The sequence below is a fragment of the Oculina patagonica genome, chromosome 3, assembly GCF_052425735.1.
Source record: "Oculina patagonica isolate OP01 chromosome 3, crgOcupat, whole genome shotgun sequence".
In the NCBI taxonomy this organism is placed as follows: domain Eukaryota; kingdom Metazoa; phylum Cnidaria; class Anthozoa; order Scleractinia; family Oculinidae; genus Oculina; species Oculina patagonica.
This window is the reverse complement of record NC_135760.1, coordinates 24,587,034-24,611,375: the sequence shown is the minus strand read 5'-3', so window position 1 is coordinate 24,611,375 and position 24,342 is coordinate 24,587,034. Positions and strand designations below refer to the sequence as shown.

At 38.8% G+C, this 24,342-nt stretch overlaps 1 protein-coding gene across 1 annotated transcript in view; it reads right to left on the bottom strand.

Annotated features, from left to right (window-relative positions):
• LOC144647159 (uncharacterized) overlaps positions 1-23,896 on the bottom strand; it is a 28,192-nt gene extending 4,296 nt beyond the window's left edge. Inside the window, exons 1-8 of the mRNA XM_078506916.1 lie at positions 23,399-23,896; positions 23,037-23,252; positions 12,738-12,860; positions 11,064-11,210; positions 10,160-10,243; positions 6,339-6,455; positions 5,725-5,967; positions 352-555 (exon numbers count right to left, since the gene is read on the bottom strand). Coding sequence (XP_078363042.1) covers positions 352-555; positions 5,725-5,967; positions 6,339-6,455; positions 10,160-10,243; positions 11,064-11,210; positions 12,738-12,860; positions 23,037-23,252; positions 23,399-23,830 — 1,566 coding nt within the window. The 5' untranslated portion in view covers positions 23,831-23,896. The remainder of the gene's footprint in view (positions 1-351; positions 556-5,724; positions 5,968-6,338; positions 6,456-10,159; positions 10,244-11,063; positions 11,211-12,737; positions 12,861-23,036; positions 23,253-23,398) is intronic.
• Positions 23,897-24,342: the final 446 nt, after the last annotated feature.

Here is a 24,342-nt window from a genome sequence, read left to right as displayed (position 1 = left end):
GTGACAATTTAAATGAAAGCTTTTGAGCAGTACTCTCATGTGATACTTTTTATTTTGCCTTACAAGGTAGTTGTAACTTTCAAGTCTGTTGATGGAACCCTAGTGTGTGACCATTCTTACGAAAGCTTTAGAGCAATGATTTTCTGTGGTTTTGTTTGTAAGTTTATTCTGAACAAGGTGGTTCTAACTTTTCCATATGCGTATAAACAAATGAAAGCTACCGAGCAGTACTTTTATAAGATGATTTACAATTTGGCAAACTTGAAACTGAATGAGACTCTAAGTACGTTAAGGGTTAAGACACAGTATTGGTTAAGAGCCTAGCTATGTGTTCATTCTGTTACAACTCACCGTGGTTCTCGTACTGTTGTCTCTAACCATTTCCTCCAAAACTTCTCTAAAATTCTTCACAAATGTTGTGAGGCATCCCGGCTTGAAATCAGAGCTGGGCTCCAATTCATTCACCTCGAACGAGTCTGAACTCGCGTGAGAGCTTCGAAGCTCTTCGTAAAGTGCTCGTAGTTCATCGTGAGCTTCGCAAATCTCCTTTTTCAGCTGGAAAAAAGAAAGAAAGCACGTAACTCGTATGCATATAGAGCCATTTTCAAGTAGTTAGCGTTTGCTTTTGTTTTGCATTACTACGCTTAGTAATTGGCTTAAAAAATTCGCGCCACTTTCAGAGCCAATCAGAAGTAAAACTAAAACCAATCCTGAATTTTTCATCCACGTTTTCCCGCGCTTCGCACCGACTACGCTTTTGCTTTGAGTTTTGATTGGTTTACTGGATTGTCAGTGTCCTTTGTGATTGGCCAGAAATCAATGATTACGTTGGTTTTGTTTTAGAAACGTTTTTTTTCATTCTGTCAGACTAATCTGTTGTATTACAAGAGTTTTTCCATGGCAAAAATATTTCCCACTTTCTTTATATCGACAAGAAAAGAGAAATGTGTTGCCTTTTTTGGTTTCGATCGCCAACACTAATTTCTCCACATAGCATCAATTTAACATGGTTTCCACAGACATCAGTCGTCAAAATATCCTAACCTTACCCTGATAAAAATAAAATCTCCCTGACCAAAAATTATGAATACAAATAAATACAACATGTCATATATAGTAGCGGCCTCCAGCCTCTGCTTACAGAAGAAAACTGAAAACATCGCTGAAATCACATTGACCTGAAATGTTTCTTCCAACCATCAATGGTATTAAAATAGCAGTGTATTAATTTTAGTTTTCCCTGACTCAAAATTAAACTCTTTTTCATGATTTTCAAGAATTTAATTTTCCCCTGACAATTTCCTGACCTGTGGCAACCTTGTTCAAGCAGACAGCTGATAAGCCTGCGTAGCAGGCGCCTGTGTAGTTTCCAAACGCGCGTTAAGAGTGTGCCCGTGAGAGAACAGGGCAGAACCAGGTAACAGGTGATACAGCTCATATCACCGATTTCGTCCAAACTTAGCATAAATGTTGGGTATGGTGAGCTATTTACTGTGACAAAACATCAGCTTAAAATATTTTATTCCCTTCAAGTTATGGCACCTTTTGCAAAAATGGCCATTTTTCACTAATTTATGCATATTTAATTAGATGACTTTGATTGACCAGTTCCACAAGAAAAAAAGACTTCTGAAAATAAAATTCACTGCACTATATTCTGTGGTTATTAGGCTTTAAGTACAATAATTCACTTCAACCGTCTGATTTGATTTCTTCTCCTCAAACGGTCTTTTGGAAGGTACACATTTCGTACTGTTGGAAATAGCCTTTAACTAGTGCCCAATATCTCCCATGAGCAACAACTTATATACATTATTCTTACATGGGTAATGAAATCCATCTCTAAACTTCACAAAAATGCCACAAAATGTCTGGGGACTTCAATATTTTATTAGTATTGAGGAACTAAACACACGTAACTTAACGATTTCTTGCTATTTCATCAAAATTCACCGAAACACAGAAGCCATTTATTTGCCTCAATTTGGCATAAAATCGGTACGAAATAGCTAATCAAGCATAAATCTATAGATAACAATCAAAATATTGGCGAAGAAAAGGCAGTTAGGACATTTTTCGGAGCGTTTTCAGAGCCGATATAATTCAGCAATGTTGTGATAGCAAATGTAAAAATAGCAGCGAAAGATTTTCTTCAAAAGCTCGCTCAATTCAACATTTAGGCACATCAAAGTTAAGAAACAAGAAAGTAATACTACATACATGCCACTTATCGACACACAGATGCTTTCTTTTGAAGAATTTGTTCTTCCTCGCTGCACTTCGATCCTTCGATCGATCTCAATTGACATGTACTGTTGCTTTGAGGCGCGATGAACTTAGCCAATACATCGTGGTTCATTCTTCATGAAAGGTGTAAACAGGTTGTCAATAAAGTCATTCAAAGAGCTGTTCAAAGTTCACGGAAGGACACTTTTCTCAGCCAGTTTGCATGAAATAAATTTAACTGGAAAATAAACAGCCGCCATGTTGTATTTCTACCTTTGAGCCTGCGGTTTCAGTCAGCGGTACGGTCGTTCACTGGGCATCACGCGTCCATCACGCGTGACCACACGCGCGATCATTTGCTTTTCCTCTGCGAGTGTTCGTTGGATGCGTTTGTGATGAAAATGAGAATATTTTCAAATTGTCGTAGGGAAAACTATTTCCTCCGCTACAGCTCGACGTGTTTACCGCAATGTGATGCTGAACAAACTCTAGGGTGCTTACCATTTGTTGGAGAGAACCGGTTGGAATTGAAAGGCTTCTTTCCAAAATTAGCAAACTAACCGAAATGTTCAACATGCACGGCATGTTCGGCATGCACGGCAACCAAATCAAAATAATTGTTAATGTTCCAAAATGACGCTAAATGGCGGTATAAAACTGCTCCGACGTCTCGGCAATACTGCCTTTTTTGGGGTGGCACCCTGAAGAAGGCAGTATTGCCGAAACGTCGGAGCAGTTTTATACCGCCATTTAGCGTCATTTTGGAACATAAACAATTATTTTTAGCATAAAAGACGCTACACAGTTAAACAAATCAAAATATCAACGTCTCCCAGTTACTTTCCAGACATTTGTATTTTTTATTGCTTGCTCAAATTCCCCTCCCCTGGCGGAAATAGTAATTAATACCGCGCATAACGATTACATTTTTTGACCAAATTCCCCTACCCCCGGGGCATAAATGGGAAAAAAATGAATAACTCAGCAAAATTGGAGAATAACGTTTACCACGGGATAAATCACTATCCGGTGGATAGCGAGGTAGGTTTTGTAGTCGTAGCAGGTGGTCTTGCTTGCGCAAGTGCTTTAGTTGGGGGAGCGTCTGTGCTGAACTGAACAAAGTATTCACGTACGAAATGCCTTTAGCAACGCAGTCTATATGGCGCAGCAAATATATACATATATCTATAAAGGTGTGAATGTAGAGAGAGAAAACAACAAAAAATAAAACGGGTTTCCCTCGCGTTGACCTCGAAGAAGACAGAAGACTACCTGTGCTGGTTGAAACATTAGCTAATAAGTTTTGCCGTCTTGCGTAGTCCTAGTCTTGCAATAAATTTGTTTAGTGTTAATGCGGAGTTTAAGCTCTTTACAAAAGTCTGCATTCGCGTCTTTGTAACTCACATAGCCACTTAAATTGAGTCGGTGATGAAGAAAATTATCATTTGAAGCCGCAATTCGTCACTTGCAATGTGGGCATTCAGGAGGAAAAATTTGTCCCCATAAAAGCCCTTTTTTAAAACAAAACTGCAGTTATGACGTTTATCGGTAAATGGACAGATGGTGAACTTTGTGGGATCCCGAAAAAGAGAGTGGGTACAAATTCAGTCTCCTAGCTGCCAAAGTGTAATATAATATAGACGATTTGAACAGAAGGAATAGATGTACACAGGCCAGGCTGACAACCTGACCGCCATTTCTTCGAATGTCCATATTCACCCCCTCCCTCACCTCCCAAAAAGACAGAAACAACAAAAAAACAATAAACATACTAGTTTTAACCTGATATAAGATGGAAAAAACTTGCTCTGATTATTTAATGGTTTCCGACATTTCAGAGCTCAATTTCAGAGCATCAAAACCGATTGCATCGCATACATTACACTGCATCCAGTGTATTTCTCATCAACTATTTATCAAAAAAATTCAATGGAGAAGTTGAAAAAAATTCTCACTTTTACAAGAAACGCACACTACTTATAAGGCTAAGACCAAGCCCCGGTTGTTCAGAGGGTAGATAACGCCATCCGCTACTTATTCCAACGAAAACAAACATTTGCGGAGGAAAAGCAAATGAACACGCGTGTGTATAGCTGTGTTAAGCTATGTATAGGTGTGTATAGCTGTGTAGGGCTAGGCTATGTATCCCCTCTATGAATATCCCTATATAGGATTTAGTCAAACAACTATATGATGACTACACTACGTACTTGCCCCAGTGAACGGCCGTACCGCTGACTGAAACCGCAGGCTCAAAGGTAGAAATACAACATGGCGGCTGTTTATTTTCCAGTTAAATTTATTTCATTCAAACTGGCTGAGAGAAGTGTCCTTCCGTGAACTTTGAACAGCTCTTTGAATGACTTTATTGACAACCTGTTTACACCTTTCACGAAGAATGAACCACGATGTATTGACTAAGTTCATCGCGCCTCAAAGCAACAGTACATGTCAATTGAGATCGATCGAAGGATCGAAGTGCAGCGAGGAAGAACAAATCCTTCAAAAGAAAGCATCTGTGTGTCGATAAGTGGCATGTATGTAGTATTACTTTCTTGTTTCTTAACTTTGATGTGCCTAAATGTTGAATTGAGCGAGCTTTTGAAGAAAATCTTTCGCTGCTATTTTTACATTTGCTATCACAACATTGCCGAATTATATCGGCTCTGAAAACGCTCCGAAAAATGTCCTAACTGCCTTTCCTTCGCCAATATTTTGATTGTTATCTATAGATTTATGCTTGATTAGCTATTTCGTACCGATTTTATGCCAAATTGAGGCAAATAAATGGCTTCTGTGTTTCGGTGAATTTTGATGAAATAGCAAGAAATCGTTAAGTTACGTGTGTTTAGTTCCTCAATACTAATAAAATATTGAAGTCCCCAGACATTTTGTGGCATTTTTGTGAAGTTTAGAGATGGATTTCATTACCCATGTAAGAATAATGTATATAAGTTGTTGCTCATGGGAGATATTGGGCACTAGTTAAAGGCTATTTCCAACAGTACGAAATTTGTACCTTCCAAAAGACCGTTTGAGGAGAAGAAATCAAATCAGACGGTTGAAGTGAATTATTGTACTTAAAGCCTAATAACCACAGAATATAATGCAGTGAATTTTATTTTCAGAAGTCTTTTTTTCTTGTGGAACTGGTCAATCAAAGTCATCTAATTAAATATGCATAAATTAGTGAAAAATGGCCATTTTTGCAAAAGGTGCCATAACTTGAAGGGAATAAAATATTTTAAGCTGATGTTTTGTCACAGTAAATAGCTCACCATACCCAACATTTATGCTAAGTTTGGACGAAATCGGTGATATGAGCTGTATCACGTGTTGCCTGGTCCTCTTATGGACACACTCTTAAAAAACTACACAGGCTAACATCTCATGAGAATAAAGAATCATCAACTGAACTAGACGATATTGGTGAAACACTCAATTCTCAAAACCGAGATTACAATAGAGATTTGATATTTCGATCGTCTTTCCTCCTACCTGAGCGTTGGCCTTCTCCTCTTCTTCAAGCTGTGCGTAAAAGTCTCTGTTTCTCGCCACATCTCCGTCCACGATTTCGTCTTCGTCGTATTCTAGATCACTGCCGTCTGTCTCAGAATCGCTGACACTGCTGTACGGTCTGTGGCGCTTGTTAGAGCTCAGTCCCAAGCCCAGCGATGAGGAAGCTTGCAACGGCTTGGGATTACCGTGGAGACTGGCAACTGGTCTCAGCCTCGCACCCATCTAAGAAAAAAAGCAGTTCTAAAACGCAAAATCCAAGATCTCGTCTCTAATGAGAAAAAAATTGAATCGCTGCGCATCGGACTGAGGGCCTCCCCCCGGAGGAGGGGTTTGGCGTCCATTTCCCCTTGTTCCCAACAAAATTTTCCTTGTGTTCCAGTGTTCCCTAACAGTATTTCTTCAAATATGCTTTTGTTGCCGTTTTCCCAGTTTTATTTTCCTTTTGTTCTCATGTTCCCAGAACCCCCGAGGGAACCTCCGACTCAAATAGGGGAAGTTGACATCGATCCGAGCCGTTTCTAAGGTCGTCACCCAAGCGTTGCGTGACCACTCTAGTAACGGTCTGAAACTCGACACGCGGAGTTCTCGCTTACCATTTTTGGCGTAGTCGATTCAAGATCCTTGTCTTCATCGTCATCGTCAAGTCTTGCGACAGAAAGATCGGACAGCTCGGAAAATAGTGAAGTTCTTGATAGCTGGTCCATTGATGCCTGTGTATACAAGTCGGAGAAAATTAATTAAAAAATAATGAAATTAATGACAAACCCCCTCTGGTATGCATAAAACAACTAGATGTTCAAGCTTGCTTTCACAAAAAGTAAGTGCTTCAACGTTTTGACTACAGTATACAGTTCAGGGCCTCTCTATTTTTCAACGCAAAAGATAGCCTGTTCCAGGCATTCGGTTTGTGGCGAACGACGCTACTTTTCGCGCCGTTCCCCACTAACTGAAGGCCTGGAACAGGCTATGCAAAAGAACGCGAGAGTAGCAGCGAGCCCGGGCAGCGAGCATTAGCACTTCCCGTTTTGCGCTGGCGTCTAGCTCTCTCGCGATTCTTGCCCCGCGCTCAACGACCGATAAAAAAAGGGCTGTGAACAATCCATGATTACAAGTGCCTACCGTAATTGTGAAACTCAAAACCTTACGCATAAACAGCATATAATATAAACTGTTATTCAAAATTTAAGAAGAACTTTTATGAATCGAGGTCCACATTTTTTGTATATCAGCCACACTTTGTTATCGTTCTTATTGGTTAAAGGGCCTATGTCACGGATTTAAACAGATTTTTGATTAGCCAAAATTTATATTTGTGTCGTAGGAAACCTAAAATTAATGGTTCATTTTTATTAACAATTGCTATTTCAGAGCACTAAAACTGTTTAAAAGCGCGTTTCGCCGCGGATGGCTCGGACGGAAATGGACTGCAATTTAAAAAACGTTAGCCAACGCTTACAAGTTGTTTCCGCGTGCCTTAAAAAAATCGATATTTCTAGCCAAAGTTTGATTTCTATTTTCCAAATAAAGGTTATATTTTCAGTTTAATGTTCAAAGATAATGTGTTTCATGGATAAAATTGCCTACCACTCATATTAGAATAGTTTAAACCAAAAATCTGCGAGATTTCCGTGACGTAGTCCCTTTAATGTTTTACCGCCATGTAAACATCAGCGCCTTCATGAATGGAAGCTCCTAAGCAGATATAACGTCTGCGTAGGAGGCTTCATAAATTGTTGATTTCCACCCGTCGGAGTTTCGGCTTTTTGGTTCACGGAAGCGGAGTTCCGCTTCCTTTTGCATCAGCTTCGTTAATAGGCAATTAACTAACAAAGCGATGTATCGCCTGAATGCAACTGAAGTGCCTCCATCTTATCTGACTTGACGTCACAGGAAGTTTTCGAAATTCTAAACGCTTCACTTACAGAACCATTTTACATGCTAGGGAGCCAGCAGAATGAACTGCACTACTATCTCGTGTTATAACACACCGATTAATTTTCCCGCGCGCTCATTGGACAAAACGCATCACGTGGTACAAAATCGGACGACGGGTATCAGCGAATATACCCCGTCCAATTTGATATCCGTCGTCCAATTTTGTAGGCAAGCACAAAACAAACGAATTAAGTCACCTTATTTAATTCTAACTTTTAATGAATTCACAGTTATAAAACTACCAACTTACATTTACCAATCTACATTTACCAATCAACTTACATTTGTTTCAACCACAGTTACGCCGGGTTTATTACGTAGGTTTTTTCCTATAAATTTACTGGCGATAAAGCGCGATGAAGAAATTGATCGGAGGGTTATAAAATAAATAAACCCCTTTCTGGCCTGCTGGTATATTGGAGGATAATGCCCTTGGCTGAAAGATTGTCCTCAAAATTTCACATTTGCCCTCGAAGCTACGCTTCTCGGCCAACTGTTCATTTTTCGACAATCTTTCAGCCTCGGGCATTATCCTCCAATATACCAGCCGCCTGAAGGGGTTTATTTACTAATTATTAAAAGCTAGCCATGGTATATTGCAATTCCTGAGTTTCGATTGGTTAAGAGGCAATGGTATATGAGCTCTTGTTATACAACATATGTGCACGTTGCTCATATATGGCCAGAATGTCCAATGGTGACCTCTATAATCCGGACACCGAAGGGACAGGGGAAAAGTGTCCGTATTAGTAATAGTAATTGGACTGAGTGGAGTACAATTCAGAGAGTAATCGGGCGAGTAATTTCAAAATCGGCCAAGCGCGCGTGTGAAAAAGTCAATGGTAAATTTAACTGGTTGTACAAACAGTGGGAAAACAACAAGAAAGAACCATTTATATGCGCGTGATTGACGCGCGTAGGTGTCCAATTACAGGTATCCAATTTAAAGTTGCTCAAATTGGATACCTGTAATTGGACACCCACGTGATCACGCGCCAATTACGCAACAAATAGGCACGCGCAGAACCAATCAGAATCGAGAATTTTGTTATAGATACGATTAGAGAGGTTCAACTGTTTTGTGCTTTTCTCTGACGATCAGTTTTTACCGGTTACCAATTAAAAACTAGCAATGGTATATTGCAATTCCTGCGTCGTTCTGATTGGTTAACAGGCAATGGTATGTGAGCTCATATACCATTGACCACAAGTATGGTAGCCGATATGCGTCAACAAAAACAGCTGGGGAGCTCAAGTATTGCAATTCTTTGGGCGTTTTTAATAAAACAATTATTCCACTCGCACTTGTTGGATATGAAATCGTAATAGCCAACTTGGCGCTGCCGCTACCGCGCCTCGTTGGCTTTCTACCATCTCATATCCAACGTGCGCTCGTGGAATAATTGTTAAATATAATGATCACACAGTGTCTTTCCACAACAATTAGAGTTAGGGCTTAGTACAGTGGTGTAAGGTGAAATACTTATTGAACGATACTTGCGTTCAATCCTGAGTATAAGTGTTTGTTCTGGAGTCCAGCATGCTAACATTTAGGCCACCATGCCTCCCACGTGGCTTGTCCAGTGGCATGTCCTTATTAGCCATGTTCAAAACGAGCAGGGGACTGGGTACGAATATTCAATATCGATTGCACTGAAAAACTGGGCCCGTCATCTGAAAGAGCATCCAAAAATTAGTAACTCAACCAAATTTGAGAGTTATTGGTTTAAACGCAAAGGCATGGAACTCTTTTAAAAATCGTTAAAATAAGAGAGCTTAGTATGGCTGGATGGACAGCTGTCCCTCCAATCCATACTAAGCTCTCTTATTTTAGCAATTTCTAAAAGTGAACCATACCTATGCGTTTAAACCAATAACTCTCAACTTTGGTTGAGTTACTAATTTTTGGATGCTCTTTCAGATGACGGGCCCAGTTTTTCAGTGCAATCGATATTGAATATTCGTACCCAGTCCCCTGCTCGTTTTGAACATGGCTAATTATAATTGTGTTGTTTCAGAAAATATCCATACCCCTCCCACAGAAGGTTTTTGGTTTGAATCCCCCACCCCTCTGGAAATTCCAGTTAAGCCCCATACTTAACTTTAAAAAATTTTGGCTTTTGAGACCCCTCCCCCCCGGAATTTCCAATGACCTTCCATAGGGTGGGTATGGATATTTTATGGAACTACAAATTAAGAAAATAAGGTATACTACCCTAGACTGTCCACAGCCTCTCGATTTTTCAACGCAAATAAAGCAAAAGAAGCGAGCGCGAAGCGTGAGCGCGTGGGGGGAGGGGCTCCCACCCCCTTGCTTCTTCCGTTTTGCGCTGGCGTCCAGTTCTTTCGCCGTTCTCACCGCGCGCTCATCAATCGAAAAAAAAAAAAACGAAAAAATAGAGGGCTGTGGACAGTCTAATACTACCCCTACCGCCTTTTCTCCCAATCGGTCTGTACAAGTACATTTATTAATATTCACCTGCATCTTGATCTCATCAATCTGTTCCTGCAGAAATGCATTGAGATCTTTGGACTCATTGAGCTCCTCTTCACAATGAGCAAGCTGAGAGAGAAGAGTGAAAAAAAGATTGAATCACAATGAAGTCAAACCTTTGCTGATCAATTCGTCCTGTAAGTGACACCCCTCCTAAGTTTATTGTTATCGAAACAGAAAGGTGTTATGAACATAGTTGCGTGACAAGCTGGCGTAACATGCGATTACAAAGCATGCGCTTGGAGATGTTTTTAAGTTTTTAATCTTGTGTGCCGATAACCGGTGCAATTTTTTTTTTTTTAACATGTGCAGTGCGAGTAGGGGTTTTGGTAGCCTGTTCCCCAACTACCGAGAGCCTGGAACAGGCTAGGGTTTTGGTGTGTAAGGGCTTGCAGATTTCCATGTAGAGTTTGTGCTTCAACATCATGAGCCCTTGGGAATATTTTGCCAATTAAACACGTTTGTTGCCTTGAGGAGTTTTCCGTTATCACTTTCACACAGACAGGAAATGGGAATAAATAAAATTGTCAACAATGGGATGTTATCTTGATGTATTTTATTGTTACTTATTGTTCATGGGACTTAGTTTTCACAATTTTCAAAAAAATCGCGAAGTAAAAGACCCCTGAAAATTTATTTTCAACGTTTTAATCGTATTTTTTTGTTGTTTTAAACTTCTTGTTTTGGCCAAATCGTGGAAATTATGTCCCGCAAAAAATGCCTGAAATTAAGTTCCTGCGAAAATAAGTAACAATCAGGTACAACCAAATTCTCTCATCTAACATTTTAAAAAACAGGTAGGAATTAGTTGGGAGATTTGAATTATACATCAAACTTACGATTTAAATGGTTAAAAGAAAGGTAAACAGGTTAGGAAATTCTTTCATACCTGCCCCTTGCTTGAAGTCAGCTTTTTCTCTAATGACTGATTCTTTGCTAAAAGTTCTTCTACTTCTTTTGACAGGGTTTCCTTGCTTGTACCCAGTTCAGAGACCGTTTTAGTTAAGCTTAAATTCTCCTCTTCTAGCCTGGTGGCCTGAAAAGAAAAACAAGACAATATAATTGGCTACTGACGATGTAACAGAGATCATTTTGTCAATACAGTGGACTCCCAATTTCCTCAAACCTCCAAGAGAAATGAAAATTGGTTTGAGAAATCAGGTGTACAGTGTCTGACTGCCGGACGGGAGGAAAACCACTATTGGTTCGAGTTTTCAAAAAGTTTTATAAAAGAATAGTTGGAGAAATTGGGGTTCTACTGTATAACCACACCATTATTTATGTCTTATGTAAAGAAAGCAACTTTTCAAAGTTTAAAATGTTAAAGTACTATGGATCACAAAGTAAGACTTTAAGCTAAGACCTACCCGGCACTCAAAACTGTTCTAAGTAACCTTTGACAAAACTTTTGTGATTCCATAAATTTACACCACATTTGATGGGGAACTCTGGATATGAGTTTGTCTTCTGGTTATAAATTGTATGTGTTTTTTTTGAAATGTAACTTGTGTTACTGTTTTGTTATTGTGGTTTTCAGTGAAATGCGACCTCTTAAATTCAATCCTGAACCAAAGGTTTACGCTTTTTGCTGCCGTCAATCATCTTAGCGAACCTCTTGGGAAACAGAAGTTCGCTTCAATTGGGTCAAAAGGTCAAGTCTTTGGGTTGTGATTGGTAAATTTCGATCCATTTTGTTTGTTTCTGTTTTTTGTGGTTTGTTAGCTGTCGCCATAATTATGATTGACGGCAGCGAAAAACGCAATCCGGTTTGTTGCATTTTGATTTCAGAGTTCGCATTTCACTGAAAACTGCAATAATTAATGGGGATGATGGAGACTAATGGTAGCTGCCGGTTTCACTCCCAACATAACCTGCTATCAGGCTTTCTTTTTTTCGCGGCGGAGGGAAGGAGAAAAAAAGGAAAGTCCAGATTCTGGACTTTTTACAGACGACTCGACAAGTAATTGTATCAGGCGTTCATTTTTCTGTTGACCCCTCCGCCGCGAGAAAAATAACGCCTGATCGCAGGTTACTCCCAACAGAGTTTGCACCTGTGTCACCTGTCAACCTTTTTGGCATTCAAACCTTCCTATCACTTATGTAGTCCTCCTTTGCTCAAGCTTAAAGAATGAGAAATATTCTGGGTCATACATTTGATCAATCTAATGGTCGTATTTGGGAGCAAACATGGTAAGTGTACTTTGAAGGTGGGTGCAAACTGAGACAGCGCAAACTCAATTGGGAGCAAAACCAGCAGCTACCTTGTAATGTTTGTAGTGTGTTTGAAAATAATCTGTTTGATAATAGCAATAAAAATGTTCAAAAAAACCTTTAAATGAAGAGAGAAAGAAGAGTAACTCAAAAATATATTATTTCATACAATAATGTAATTTATATTACCACCTTAGATATGCAAACGGCCAGGTCTGAAATAGCTATGGAGAAGAAAATATTTTTGCCTGAAATAATGTCAGAATTTGGAGAGCAGGGTGGCACACTCCTGCCCAAAAATCCAATGAGTAAAAAAATACATTCAGTTCAATAACTAAAAGGATGTAGCTACCTTTTCCGAGAGCTCATCAATTTCCATTTGTTGTAACCGATCCTCATCAAAGCTAAATTTTCTGCTAAGTTGTTTGTTAAGAAGACCAAGGTCTCTTCTAAGTTGTTCATTTTCTGTCTTTGCCTGAAAATAACAATCACAAAAGCAAATTTTACAGGGTGCCCTTTTAATTTAAACAATAAAAGTTAAGGTCTGCTTTTCACTAATGACACAAGCATAAGTGTTTGTTTCCTCTGTTTCAGTGGCATGCCTGTAAAGTAGTTATTATAATAATACCAATAATAAAAGTTATTTATATTGTGCTTTATACAAAAGTTCTACAGCGCATAATTACGAAATAAAATAAAATAATGAACCTTAAATTATACCTAAGAAATAAAATATTGTTTCAAAAGATTAGTTTTCAGAGATGACTTAAAAATACTGACACTGGAACTACGCTTAATTCAACTAGCAAGATTGTTCCTTGAGTAACACCCCAGGGGGGAGTTCTTGGAATATCAAGTGATGTCGCTTTCGCAGGCCACGCCGGATAAGCTCCTGGCGAACAGATGAACCTGATGGGGATGGCTGCAAAATATCCCCCACTGAGGTTGCCTCAGGTGTCATGGTAATAGGGGCACCTTCAGGGGAAAGTCCACCAGCAACCCTAGTAGCATTGGAAGCCAAGGCTGACAGTGCTGAAGTGGGGCCACAAGTAGCATCAGTGTACATGGCCAACTGAGGGGGAGGAGCCGGAATATGTCTCCCTTGAAGAACATTGGACGGCTTGGTCCACCAATTCAGAAATGGGACAATCCAATGGGATCAGGACTGTTAGCTGACCCTGGCTGGGCCGCCAGTGAGCTAAGAAGTAAAGCTGAAAAGGCTGATATCTGAGACGACCTAAGGGCACCAGATCTGCCATAGACACCAACCTTTTGAGAAGTGAAAGAAAGTCCCGAGCTGACACATACTTCACCAGGAGGACCCAACAAGCATGACCCACTGCTTCTCGGAACCAAACTGCCAGAGGGAACATCAGCCCCAGATCAGTTCGATAACGTGTGCCAATAAAGACAGAGTCTTGAGTTGGAATTATCTCTGATTTCTCCAGGCTGGGTATCCAGCCCAGGCGGTTTCTTAAGTCCTGAGGTGGGCCGCTGGTTCCTCAAGAGCCAGTCGGCCAGATAATGGTGAATTTGAAAGCCCAGTGACAGAACATGGGCCATCATCACTTCTACTATGTGGGTGAAGACTCTCGGGCTAACTGAAGGGCAGAACTTGAAACTGGATTACTTCGTCCTGATAACAGAAGCAAACAAACTTCCTTGGCAATTGGTGGATTGGAACATGCAGACATGCATCTGTCAAATCCACAGACATCACCCAATCCCCTTTTGAATGGAGTGGTGCAGATTCACGGGTGTTTCCATGTGAAACTTCTCCTTTTTTTAGGTAAAAATTCAATGATCGCAGGTCTATTACCAAGTGAAGTTTCCTGTCTTTTTTGTGGATTACAAACAACAGGCTTTAAAACCCTGGAGAGGACTTATTCATTAATCTCTCAATGGCTCCCTTTTTCAACATGGCTAGAATCTCGGCCCTTAGGAGCTCTCTCTTGCTGCTGGCCTCTGGAAGAGGGAGGGGCACCGGGCTGGTGGTGAAGTCAAAACTGAGATGAAGTTCATGTTGGAGAAGATGCAAAACATACTGGTCCCTTGTTATGGACCACCAAGGGTCCAGAAAAAGGGGAAAGACAGCTGCCCACAGGAACTAAGGGAGTGGTAGGTCTACTTCGAAAAGATGGGCTGGACCGGGGGGAGGCCACCACCCTGTCCAGTCATAAGTTTTTTGATCCTGTTCTAGGCTTCTTTGCAGGGGCACCTGATGTTTTAAGGCCCCCACACTTTGCTGGCATCACTCGAGTAGAGGAAACTGGCAGAGAATGGTGCAAGTCATAAGACTTAGCTGGGTGAGCCCGTGTTTATGAGACAAGGAAGAGTGGTTCCACTGTCCTGCAGGAGTGGAGGAGACTGTGGCCCTTCTGTCTTGAAAAACCAAAGTTGCGTCCTTAGTTCAGCCAGTTCTTTTGCCACAGGAGTGACTTGACCCTCAAACAATGAGGTGTGGGTCATAGAAATAGTAGACAGGTAGTTTTTTGAGTTTCTGGTCACCTGCTACTTTAGAACAGGCCAGAAATGAATCCCTTCTAGAGAGCACCACATTACCCAAAAGCTTAGCCTCAATGTTGGCAAGTTGGGATAGCCTGTGACAGCTTGAGATTGAGTAACATCTGGGCTCGCAGTGGCGACGACTCCTGATTACCCTAACCCACCTCGGAGAGCAGCTGTTGAAGGAGCATTTTGGAGGTGACATCAAAGTGCTCAATGTAACACTCAAGGAACTTCTGATGAGGGACTCAATGGCTTTAAACTCCAATGCCTTAATGGTAACGGAGGTCTCTGCAGAGCCCAACATATCATGGTCAGTGTTTAGCACTTGAGGCGTAGGATCAACAACATGATCATGAATACTGTAGGATGACGAAGGAAAAATCTTTTGACAAGGGAAGAGAAAACTTCCAAGCCCACCATGCCCTTGTGGTGCACCTGGAGAGATTCCTTGTGCTCTTTGGGGACCTTTGTGTCTTCTGAGCCCCTTAACTTGCTGTTTATTTTTTTTTAATTAACATTTATTCCCATTTATTTTTTTTATTATTATTAAATATTTTTTTATGGTTTCCTTCAGCCAAAGGGCAACTGAGTGAGAGGATGGCAGGGAAGAAGTGCTCTGTGCCTCCACCTCAGATGACAACAACTGCTCACTCAGATAACAATAGCTTTCAGAATCAACCTTCCTCTTTGGAAGTTTCAATAAGACTGCAACATAAAAGACTTTCCCTGAGAACCCTGGAGTGTGAGACTCCACTTGGGGCCCTGACAAGTGGCTCCAAATCCAAATCGAGGCTACTGGGGTGCCTGAAGGAGGCTTCCCGGGCTGCTGTCCCCTGCATGCTTGACTCTTTAGCAAACAGTGTTATGCTGTCATCTGGAATTCCAGATGTTCCAAGTACTGTAATGAAAGGTCACTAAAAACCAAGGTGGCAGACTGCCAAGTCGCAAATTCCACGTGGAACAAGAATGTAACACAAAAGCAACCGGCAAATGTTAAATTTTCAAAAGGACGAAGAAAACTCCTTAGGATTGTTGAAAGAATCCAAGAAAAGCCTCAAGGCTTCTAGTGCTGCACGCAAACATTGAAAAGTCACGCAGAAAATTGACAAAAGTCAGCAATTCAAAAGTGAGGAAAGAAGGCCAGGTCACCTGGCATGGCTTACTCACATCCAGATATTTTTTATTCCCTGTTGTCCTGGTGCATATTGTTTCACGGCAAATTAGCATTATTCATTTTAGATTTTTGGCTAAGTTTACAAAAAAAATACATATTCTGGTTATAAGCCACTCTCCCTCCTCCCTGGATATACAAAAGTAAGCCCTCCTCTGTCCAACTTTACCATATTAACTACCAAATGACCTTGCAAAACACTGTAATTCAAATGAATATAGGCAGTGATAACATTTGCACAAAAAGAAACTGTTTATGTGAATGGTTCATGACTATCAGGGTCTGTTGTTGAAGCTGGGAGCTTGGACTGATTCAAAAGTAGGTAAAGCCATTCTCCCCACATGGATTAACCCCCCTCCCCACCTCCTTTTTTGTCCTATAGTTTTTAAATAGTTTTACCAGTAAATATTTTGTACATAGTTTTTGTTATTTTTTAAATTGGTACAAAGTAAATCGCGATTTTTAATTTTTATTTAGGGAAACATCACAGGGTCGACTTCATGTTTCCCTTTTCAAGATGTATTTTCTCATATTTTTTTCTCATCTTGAATAAATCTTATGTTTATGTTTAAAATGTTTGATCAGAGAGTGGCTTTCTTATTAAATATATATCCTGCATCAGCCTTCACAACCCTCCAAGTTAAGACCATTTTAGTTGCCATGGTGACTTAAATTTTGGAGCTGGCGACTTCGGTTCAAATTTAGTCGCCAGCTTTAATTGAGAAGAAGGATTAAAGGGGTAAGCTTAATTTAGTGACTAAAATTTTTCACTGGTGACCAAACTTGAACAGATGGTGGCCAAATGGCCACTAAGGAAAAAAATAAACTTTGGGGTTGCTTCAAAGTCATTTCTTGTCAGGTCATTTCCAAACAGTTTTTTTCATGCCACTTATACGCGTTGAGCCCCTCTAGATATAAGGCCCCCCAGATGCAAGCCCACCCTAAACCGCATAATAGGAAGTTAAATGTATAAGCCCAGGGCTTCTAACCAGTATTTTAAGGTAGTATGCCATAATAGAAAGTTAATCAAAAATCGTTTTCTCAGAGAGCTGACAGTATATAAAACAGTTACTGCCAAAGAAAATCCTGCTCTAGATCTGTGTACTTAAGTCACTCGCATCATTTTTTATAATTTTAATCATTCTTGAAATTTCATAACTTGAAATATTTTTGTCAGTGGAAACATTTTAAACAGTCAAAAATTTGAGGTTAAATAGCCTTTTTTAAGGCAGTTTTAATTTCCATTCTGTCACTATTTAAGTCTCTCATATCATTTTAAATCTGTTAATTGGTGAAAAAATTTCATCCATTGTTTTCTGTAAGTCACAAAATTTTAATCAGTCATAAATTGACAACAAAAAACAGTTATAATTGCCTTGTTAAATGCCTTAGAAACTCCTGCTTTGTGTACTAAAGTTACTTGAGTCAGTCATTGAAAAAATTCTTACAGTGATATGCCAACCTTACAAAATAGCATTAACATTACAAGGTTTGAATTATTGAGACAGGAGGCATGCAAACCCAGCGATATAGCAAAGAAAACACCAAGCCGGGTCATCAACAAGCCCAGCTGGCTTTTCTGGCCTTGGCAGCTCTAAAAGTTTACCTAAGTCTTTGTTTTCATGTGAAATTTCAGCCGGATTTAAGTTCTATTTTAGCCGCGAAAATTAGCCCGCATCCAGCTCTTAGTGACATCCCTGAAACCCCCCAAACAGGACCTCTACTCTGTCAAGATCACTGTCCATATGAAATGTAATATTTTCCTGCAAACTCTATGACTTCTTTTACATGCATCCCCTTTGGACTGTGCAAAAATTGGCTTCCCTGAACCTAACAGGGCCATAGAATTTTTTTATGCCTGTTGTTCTCGATGTCAGTACATATCTTGTAAAAGAAGAATTAATAATGGGAGTGTAGGTAATCTCTACACTTAGTTTCCCTTCTATAAAAAAATATAAGAAAAATACTCTCTGTACAAAAAAAATCCACAGCATAAATTAGCAAGGATTTTAAAAATTTCAGATGAATCAAAACACAGTTCATGTTATATAATGATTATGAAGCAGCTCCAATAAGCCTAATATTCAGCAAACTACACATCTGCATGTAGTAAGGCTACCTAATTATTATTCATTAATGTTCTGCATTAATTCTGCCACCAGCAGTTGTGCAAATCTGAAGACATACACTGTAACCACAAAAATTTAACACTAGAAAAAAAACAGCTGGAAAATATTAGTTATCTGTTATTTATATCACTTAAGTCACTGGCTAGATGAAATAAGATGTAAGTTTTTTGTAAGTATTTTGTGTGAAAACTATAATTATTATTATGTAACAACAAAAAAACTGTTATTGTCTATTAGAAATTTTAACAAATTTAGAAACTTGAGGTTAATGTGGTCTAAAGTTATGATGCTATCAATAAAATAAAAGGTACCTAAATATAGGTCTTCCAAACCACTAAATTCACAAATAAATTACCAATGAATTTGGAATTTGCCTTCCTTTGTGCACATTTTCTAATTTTTAATTTCCAAGTAGAAAATTCCGTTAATTTTTCCCTTTCACTATTTAACACACACAGATTTTTGAAAAACAGGAGCACCAAAATTGTACTTCTTTTTTCCCATGAATATGACATGCATGAATATTGTGGCCAAAAATTAATTCTTCTTTTGCTTCTGATAAATTATTAATACAAGAATACTTGCCTTTTGAATGAGTATTAATTAACTGCATTTTACTCGAAACTGCAGTCCAAGATACATTTTTAACAATTAAATTTTATTTTGCATTTCTTTTCGTTAACAGGATGTCTGACAAAATTATGAACATAGTATAAATTCTCCACTTGTATCTCGTAGACTGAGACTTAAGTTACAGACTTAAGAAGTCTAATGGAGACCATAAAAAGTAAACTTAAAATCCTTTATCTTTCTTTGTTCATTTTACCAGCAACTTCAATCAGTTGCGCAAACCTCACGAGTCATGAACATTTCATGGCTCATTTGGGTCTCCCGGCTTATCCAAATGTAATTTACCACCTAAAGTTCTATGATAATTGAATCTCACTGCCATTCTTGCCACCTGCTTTTGAACTAGAGTAGAATCCTGATTTCTCAAGCCTCCAGGAGATACGAAAATTGCTCCAAGAAATCTGGAGTTTCGACAAATTGGGGGTAAAATTTCGAAGATCTATCCAAGGGAAACGAAAATTAGTTAGAGAAATCAGGAGTTTTGAGATACCAAGAGTTCAAGAAATCAGATTCTAAGTCTGCAGTTAGTAATTTATTTTTCTGTACTTACAAAGACTTCAACATTTTTACTGACTAAAACTCAAACTGAACCCTGTGCACAACCCAGCTACAAGCATAATAATGTTGCTTTTAATGCTGTCAGTCGTACTTTAATTTTTTCCCAGATATGCAATGTGGTTATATTATTCATTGTGGAAGTTTTCCTAAGGCTCAGGGTTTTACAAGTGATGGAGTCTGAGTCGTTATCAGAAGCACAGAGTGTTATGATCTAGTGAAATTCAAACTGGTAGAGTCATGGTTTCCGATTCCGCTTATGACTCATTGCTTATGATCCAGTGAAAACTAACTTGTTGGAGTTACAAGCAGGAAGGAAGTACTCAGAGGGCCTGAGAGCTAGCACTGTGATTGGTTTGTTCTTCCACTTCTGCTTGCGACTCAGTCAATCTAGTTTACTGTATCATACGTAACAGACTCATAAGCAGAATCAAAAGAAAATGGGAACATTCTGAATCTTCCAACTCTGATTCCACCCAGCTTATGACTTCACTTACAACTCTGATCTTCGATTCTCACCAGGTCATAAGGGCTCTTATGTCTCCAATTATAACTACGACTGTGACTGCGTCGTAAGTGATTACAAGCCTTGAAATATTAAGTTGTGATCGGCAATTCAGTGCAAAAGACTTTTAATGTACCATTACTTTTGTATCTGCTTTGGACCACTAGTACTGCCAGCCCCAGATCAGCCAGCGATAAGAATTTATTTGACAAGAAGCAATAACTTGTACATAATGGTTGAATAACTTCTCTACTGTGCCAAAACTGAACCCTACTGGGCTTCATTACATTCCTGTTGTTACGTTTAAACAGCAGTCAGTTCCCATCCACGGGACATAATGGACAAAGCTACAGTGTAGATTGGTTTAATAATTGTTGCATTCCTAAGGGAAAGCTTTATATTACCTTAAACAAAGAACTGTAAAATCCTTTTGTTTTTATCTCAGACAGCTGAAAGGGATTTTAAGAAGTTTCTATTAAATAACCTTACATGAGGGCTGCGATCACCTGTAATGCAGTTTGGAACATTTCATCAATTTAACAATGACTTCAAAGCAGAACAATCCATTGTTCACGATAAAGACACTTCACTCTCACGGTGACTCAGCCCTGGTGTATATAGGACACTTGATAATTGTTGGGGAAACATGGCAGTGAAGGATGAACTAGCAATTTCATCTGCTAGTTGTACAGTGTTATCAAAACTGGAGCAAAGTGCTTGCAGTTCCAATATGAGTTAACTGGCTTTTACAATCCCAAAGTGGAACATATTTTACCTTTTTATACTAATGTAAATGTGTCCTGCTGTGCTCTAAATTACTTTATAAAATTATTGTCAGAACCTTGAGGTAAAAATATATTACTATCAAGTCTTCTAACTTAGCCAACAAGTGCCCACTGCACTTAAATAAGGGAATAAAAAAAAAAAAAATGACGTAGTGACCATTTTTGTCAGTCTGTTATGTGTAACCCACATTAGGTTGTTGGTGGGGCACAATGGAATTTTGTTTAAGTTTTAATTTAAAATACATGTCTAACTGTGTTTTTTTAGTTATTATAACAAGTCAAAACCACGAAATTAGTGTGCCATGATAAAAAAAATATCAAAGCTTTATTTGGAAACAAAACATAAAATGTAAACCAACATAGCAGAAACGCATTTAGAAATCCAGAAATGCATGAACTTTAAATAAAATCAAAAATTATCAAAGTGTTGTGATGTGTTTGGCAGTTAGTTAAAAGTATAACAGAAGTGCGGAAGTCCATTAGACCCATTAAAACAGAAATGACTGTCTTGATTATAAATTCAAATGATTTTACATTCAAATGTTTTTTTTTAACTTTGATTTATAGCCAAAGTTAGGCTATGTGATCAAGAAAGGAATTCCATCTATTCAGTCTACTCACAGAAATAAAAATAATGCCACACTAAGAAAGTTCTAGTTTGTTTAATTTTTCAAGGAATTTCGGCTGTATTTTGAGAATTAATGTTGCGTGACTTATTTATCTTTTAAATACAATACATGAAGTACCCCATGGAGAAATTATTTCTACATGGACGCTTCTAATTTTCAAAAACAATCATAATTTGTTGTCATCACGTAGCCTTTCTTTAAAAACTTTGTTTTATCTTTCCACGTGGGTTTCTTGCAAGCGCAGTTTTAAACAACAAGAAAATTCAATCCTTGCCGCTATGTAACCTCAAAAAGGCTAATATTCACATTTTATACACACAATTTTTTCAAACATATTGATCATGAGGTTACCCATGCATCACACCCATTCGAAGACCCTTTTGTTGCAGAATAATAAACAAAAGAACTTTCCGCACATGGTTTATAAAAAATCTCTCAGCAGTATACAAATCCTTTGTTGAATGAATGGACTCTTAATGTTTCATGGCCTTTCTTTGTTATTGGACTCATGCAAGAAAACTATCACATTGAAAAATGAGGTGTTATTCTTTAGAAAACTTCTCAATATTGTAATATTACTATATTGGCCTCAGTGCCTGTTCTGAAGCCAATACAGAGTTTTTATTCAACAAAAATTTAAGAATATATCAATGCACGATCTCTAATAACTAAATAAAGCCTCATACAAGAGATATGTTTTTGGTTTACACTCATATAGTAGGAAAGCCAATAAATGCAACAGTTCTATCCGATATTTTGAGAGTGAAAACGATTTCTAAGATGCCCGCTTGTTACAGTTTCAGCGGGCAATTAAAATGTGTCAAGGGCAGTTGTCCCTTTGATGAAATGTACATGACAGATTGAAATCAACAAGTAACAGCAATTTTTGCACGCGATTTCGTTTTGCGAGCAATATAAGTATAACTAAAATGACTTGACATATGTTTTAAGGGGTTCTAGTTTCCTAGCATTGAAGCAGAATTCTGCAGATAACAGTTTCAACGCGAATGTTCCTAATTAATGAACGCTGGTGCGTAAGCTTTAAAGCATGCATATTAGAACTACAAAGATCTAGAAGCGCCCAAAATCAAATTACATCTAGAGATAAGAGCAGTCTGCTTTATAAATACATCTACTAAGCGATGATTCAGCATTCGGAGAGCGAAATCATTCCGTTTCAGCGTAAATGTACTTAACTTTCAAGAGAACATAAGCGAATCTGACAAGGTGAAAATAAGATTTTGGTGACAATTCAATTTGCAATTTCGACCGCATTTGCAGTCTTCTATTCAAACGAGTGCAATTCCCACTAAACAAACTGCTAGTAGAACCATTCGTATAGCGGCCAAAGGCTCTATTTAGCTTAAAATAAAGACTTACTTCGATGTAGTTCCACTTCGAAAGTCGACCACAACGCTAAAACGTTCTTCCCGCAGCTCGAATTACAATCCATACGTACGAAAGGGATCAGGTTTCCTTAGACACAAAAACCTAATCCGACTAAAACTCGTCATCGCTTTATATTTACACGTAAAATTTCCGGTGAAAAAACCACAACATTTCCTTGTGTATTCGTATCCTAAAAACAAATCGCGTGCAAGTTTTACGGTATTACTGCCGTTCTAAACTTGGATGCATTCCTGCTTCAAAATAAAGAGTAGAAGTTTACTCCCCACCTCCGCCCCAAATTTAAAACTTTTTACAAGTTTATTACTGTATCATCAAACGAAAAAACTCACCTTTTGAAGATCCGAATGAAGCTGTTCATTCTCTTCTGTTAGTCCAGCAAACGTTTCCCTTTTGCTTTGTTTGTCGTTCATCGAGTTCGACTGAAGTGTTTTCAATTCATTTCGGAGCGTTATCAAATCCGCCTGCAGTTCGTGGACTCTCGAATCATTCCCGTCTTGCAAGCGTTCCACTTTTAACCTTAACTCGTATTTATCCTGTTCCAGTTCCTAAACAAATGAGAAATTTGCTGTTAAAACTTTCCGGTAATAAAATTCATCCTAGCGTACGTTAGCACTTATTGACAACCTGTTCCTATGACAAAACAAACTTCGCGCACAGAAAGAACGACCACAAAAAAATACAAACGGCTTACTTCGACAACTTGGGAATACTCTTCTTGTAATAATTCATACTTCTGACTGATTTCTTCGTTCTTTTCCAACAAAGCTTTTCCCAATTCTGCTGCCAAGAGAAGATCCTTCTCTTTTTGAGCTAACTGTCGATAAATATCGTTTTCGTCCCCATCTTCGTCCTCCGCCAAAATCTCTCCGTTTTCGTCAATTTCATTATAAAAATCCCGCTCGAATTCATCAGAATCCTCTCCAGTTACATCTTTGTCACCGTGAAAATTGTCACCTCCAATTTCATATTCGTTCATCTCCAAAGAGTAGGCGATTTCAGTTGGGATCTTCATTTGCTTCAGCTCGAACCGACCGCCATAATTATCACGCATGAATAGCACCTCGCACATGACCAAAGAAAGGACAGACGTAATGTTTTGCGTAGAAGAAAACCAAATTTGCATGAACCTTTCAATTGTTTATCGCTGCTAAGCGATACGTCAATATGACTTGGCTAACTCCTTTTTAGCCAAAATGCAAATTTGAGCAAATTTATATTCAAGGCTTTTAGTGCCTTCGGCCAATCGCACGGTTTTTCCTCCCCGCCAGCCAATCAAAAGCGAGTAAAGCGTGTTGCGGAAATACACAGCCGTCTCTGGCCTACGGCAAAACAAATGTACGTCATCGCTGTTTTTTAGCTGACGATCGCTGACGATAATAGCCTTGATATTTTTGCACTTGTAAAAGGTCACAAGAACTCTTTCGATTGGAGAAATTTAGCTTTATTTATTCGGAGTCTTGTGGCTCGGTCATCAAATGTAAACAAAGTTGAATATTGGTGTAATTACTTTCGAGAGACACACGTTTTGCGAGCGAACATTTTATTCATTTGCATTTTCGTGACTGTCTGAGGAATAAGAACAATCGGCAATTTTTTTCTTTCAGCGACATTAAACAATACTGGAAAAAATCCGGC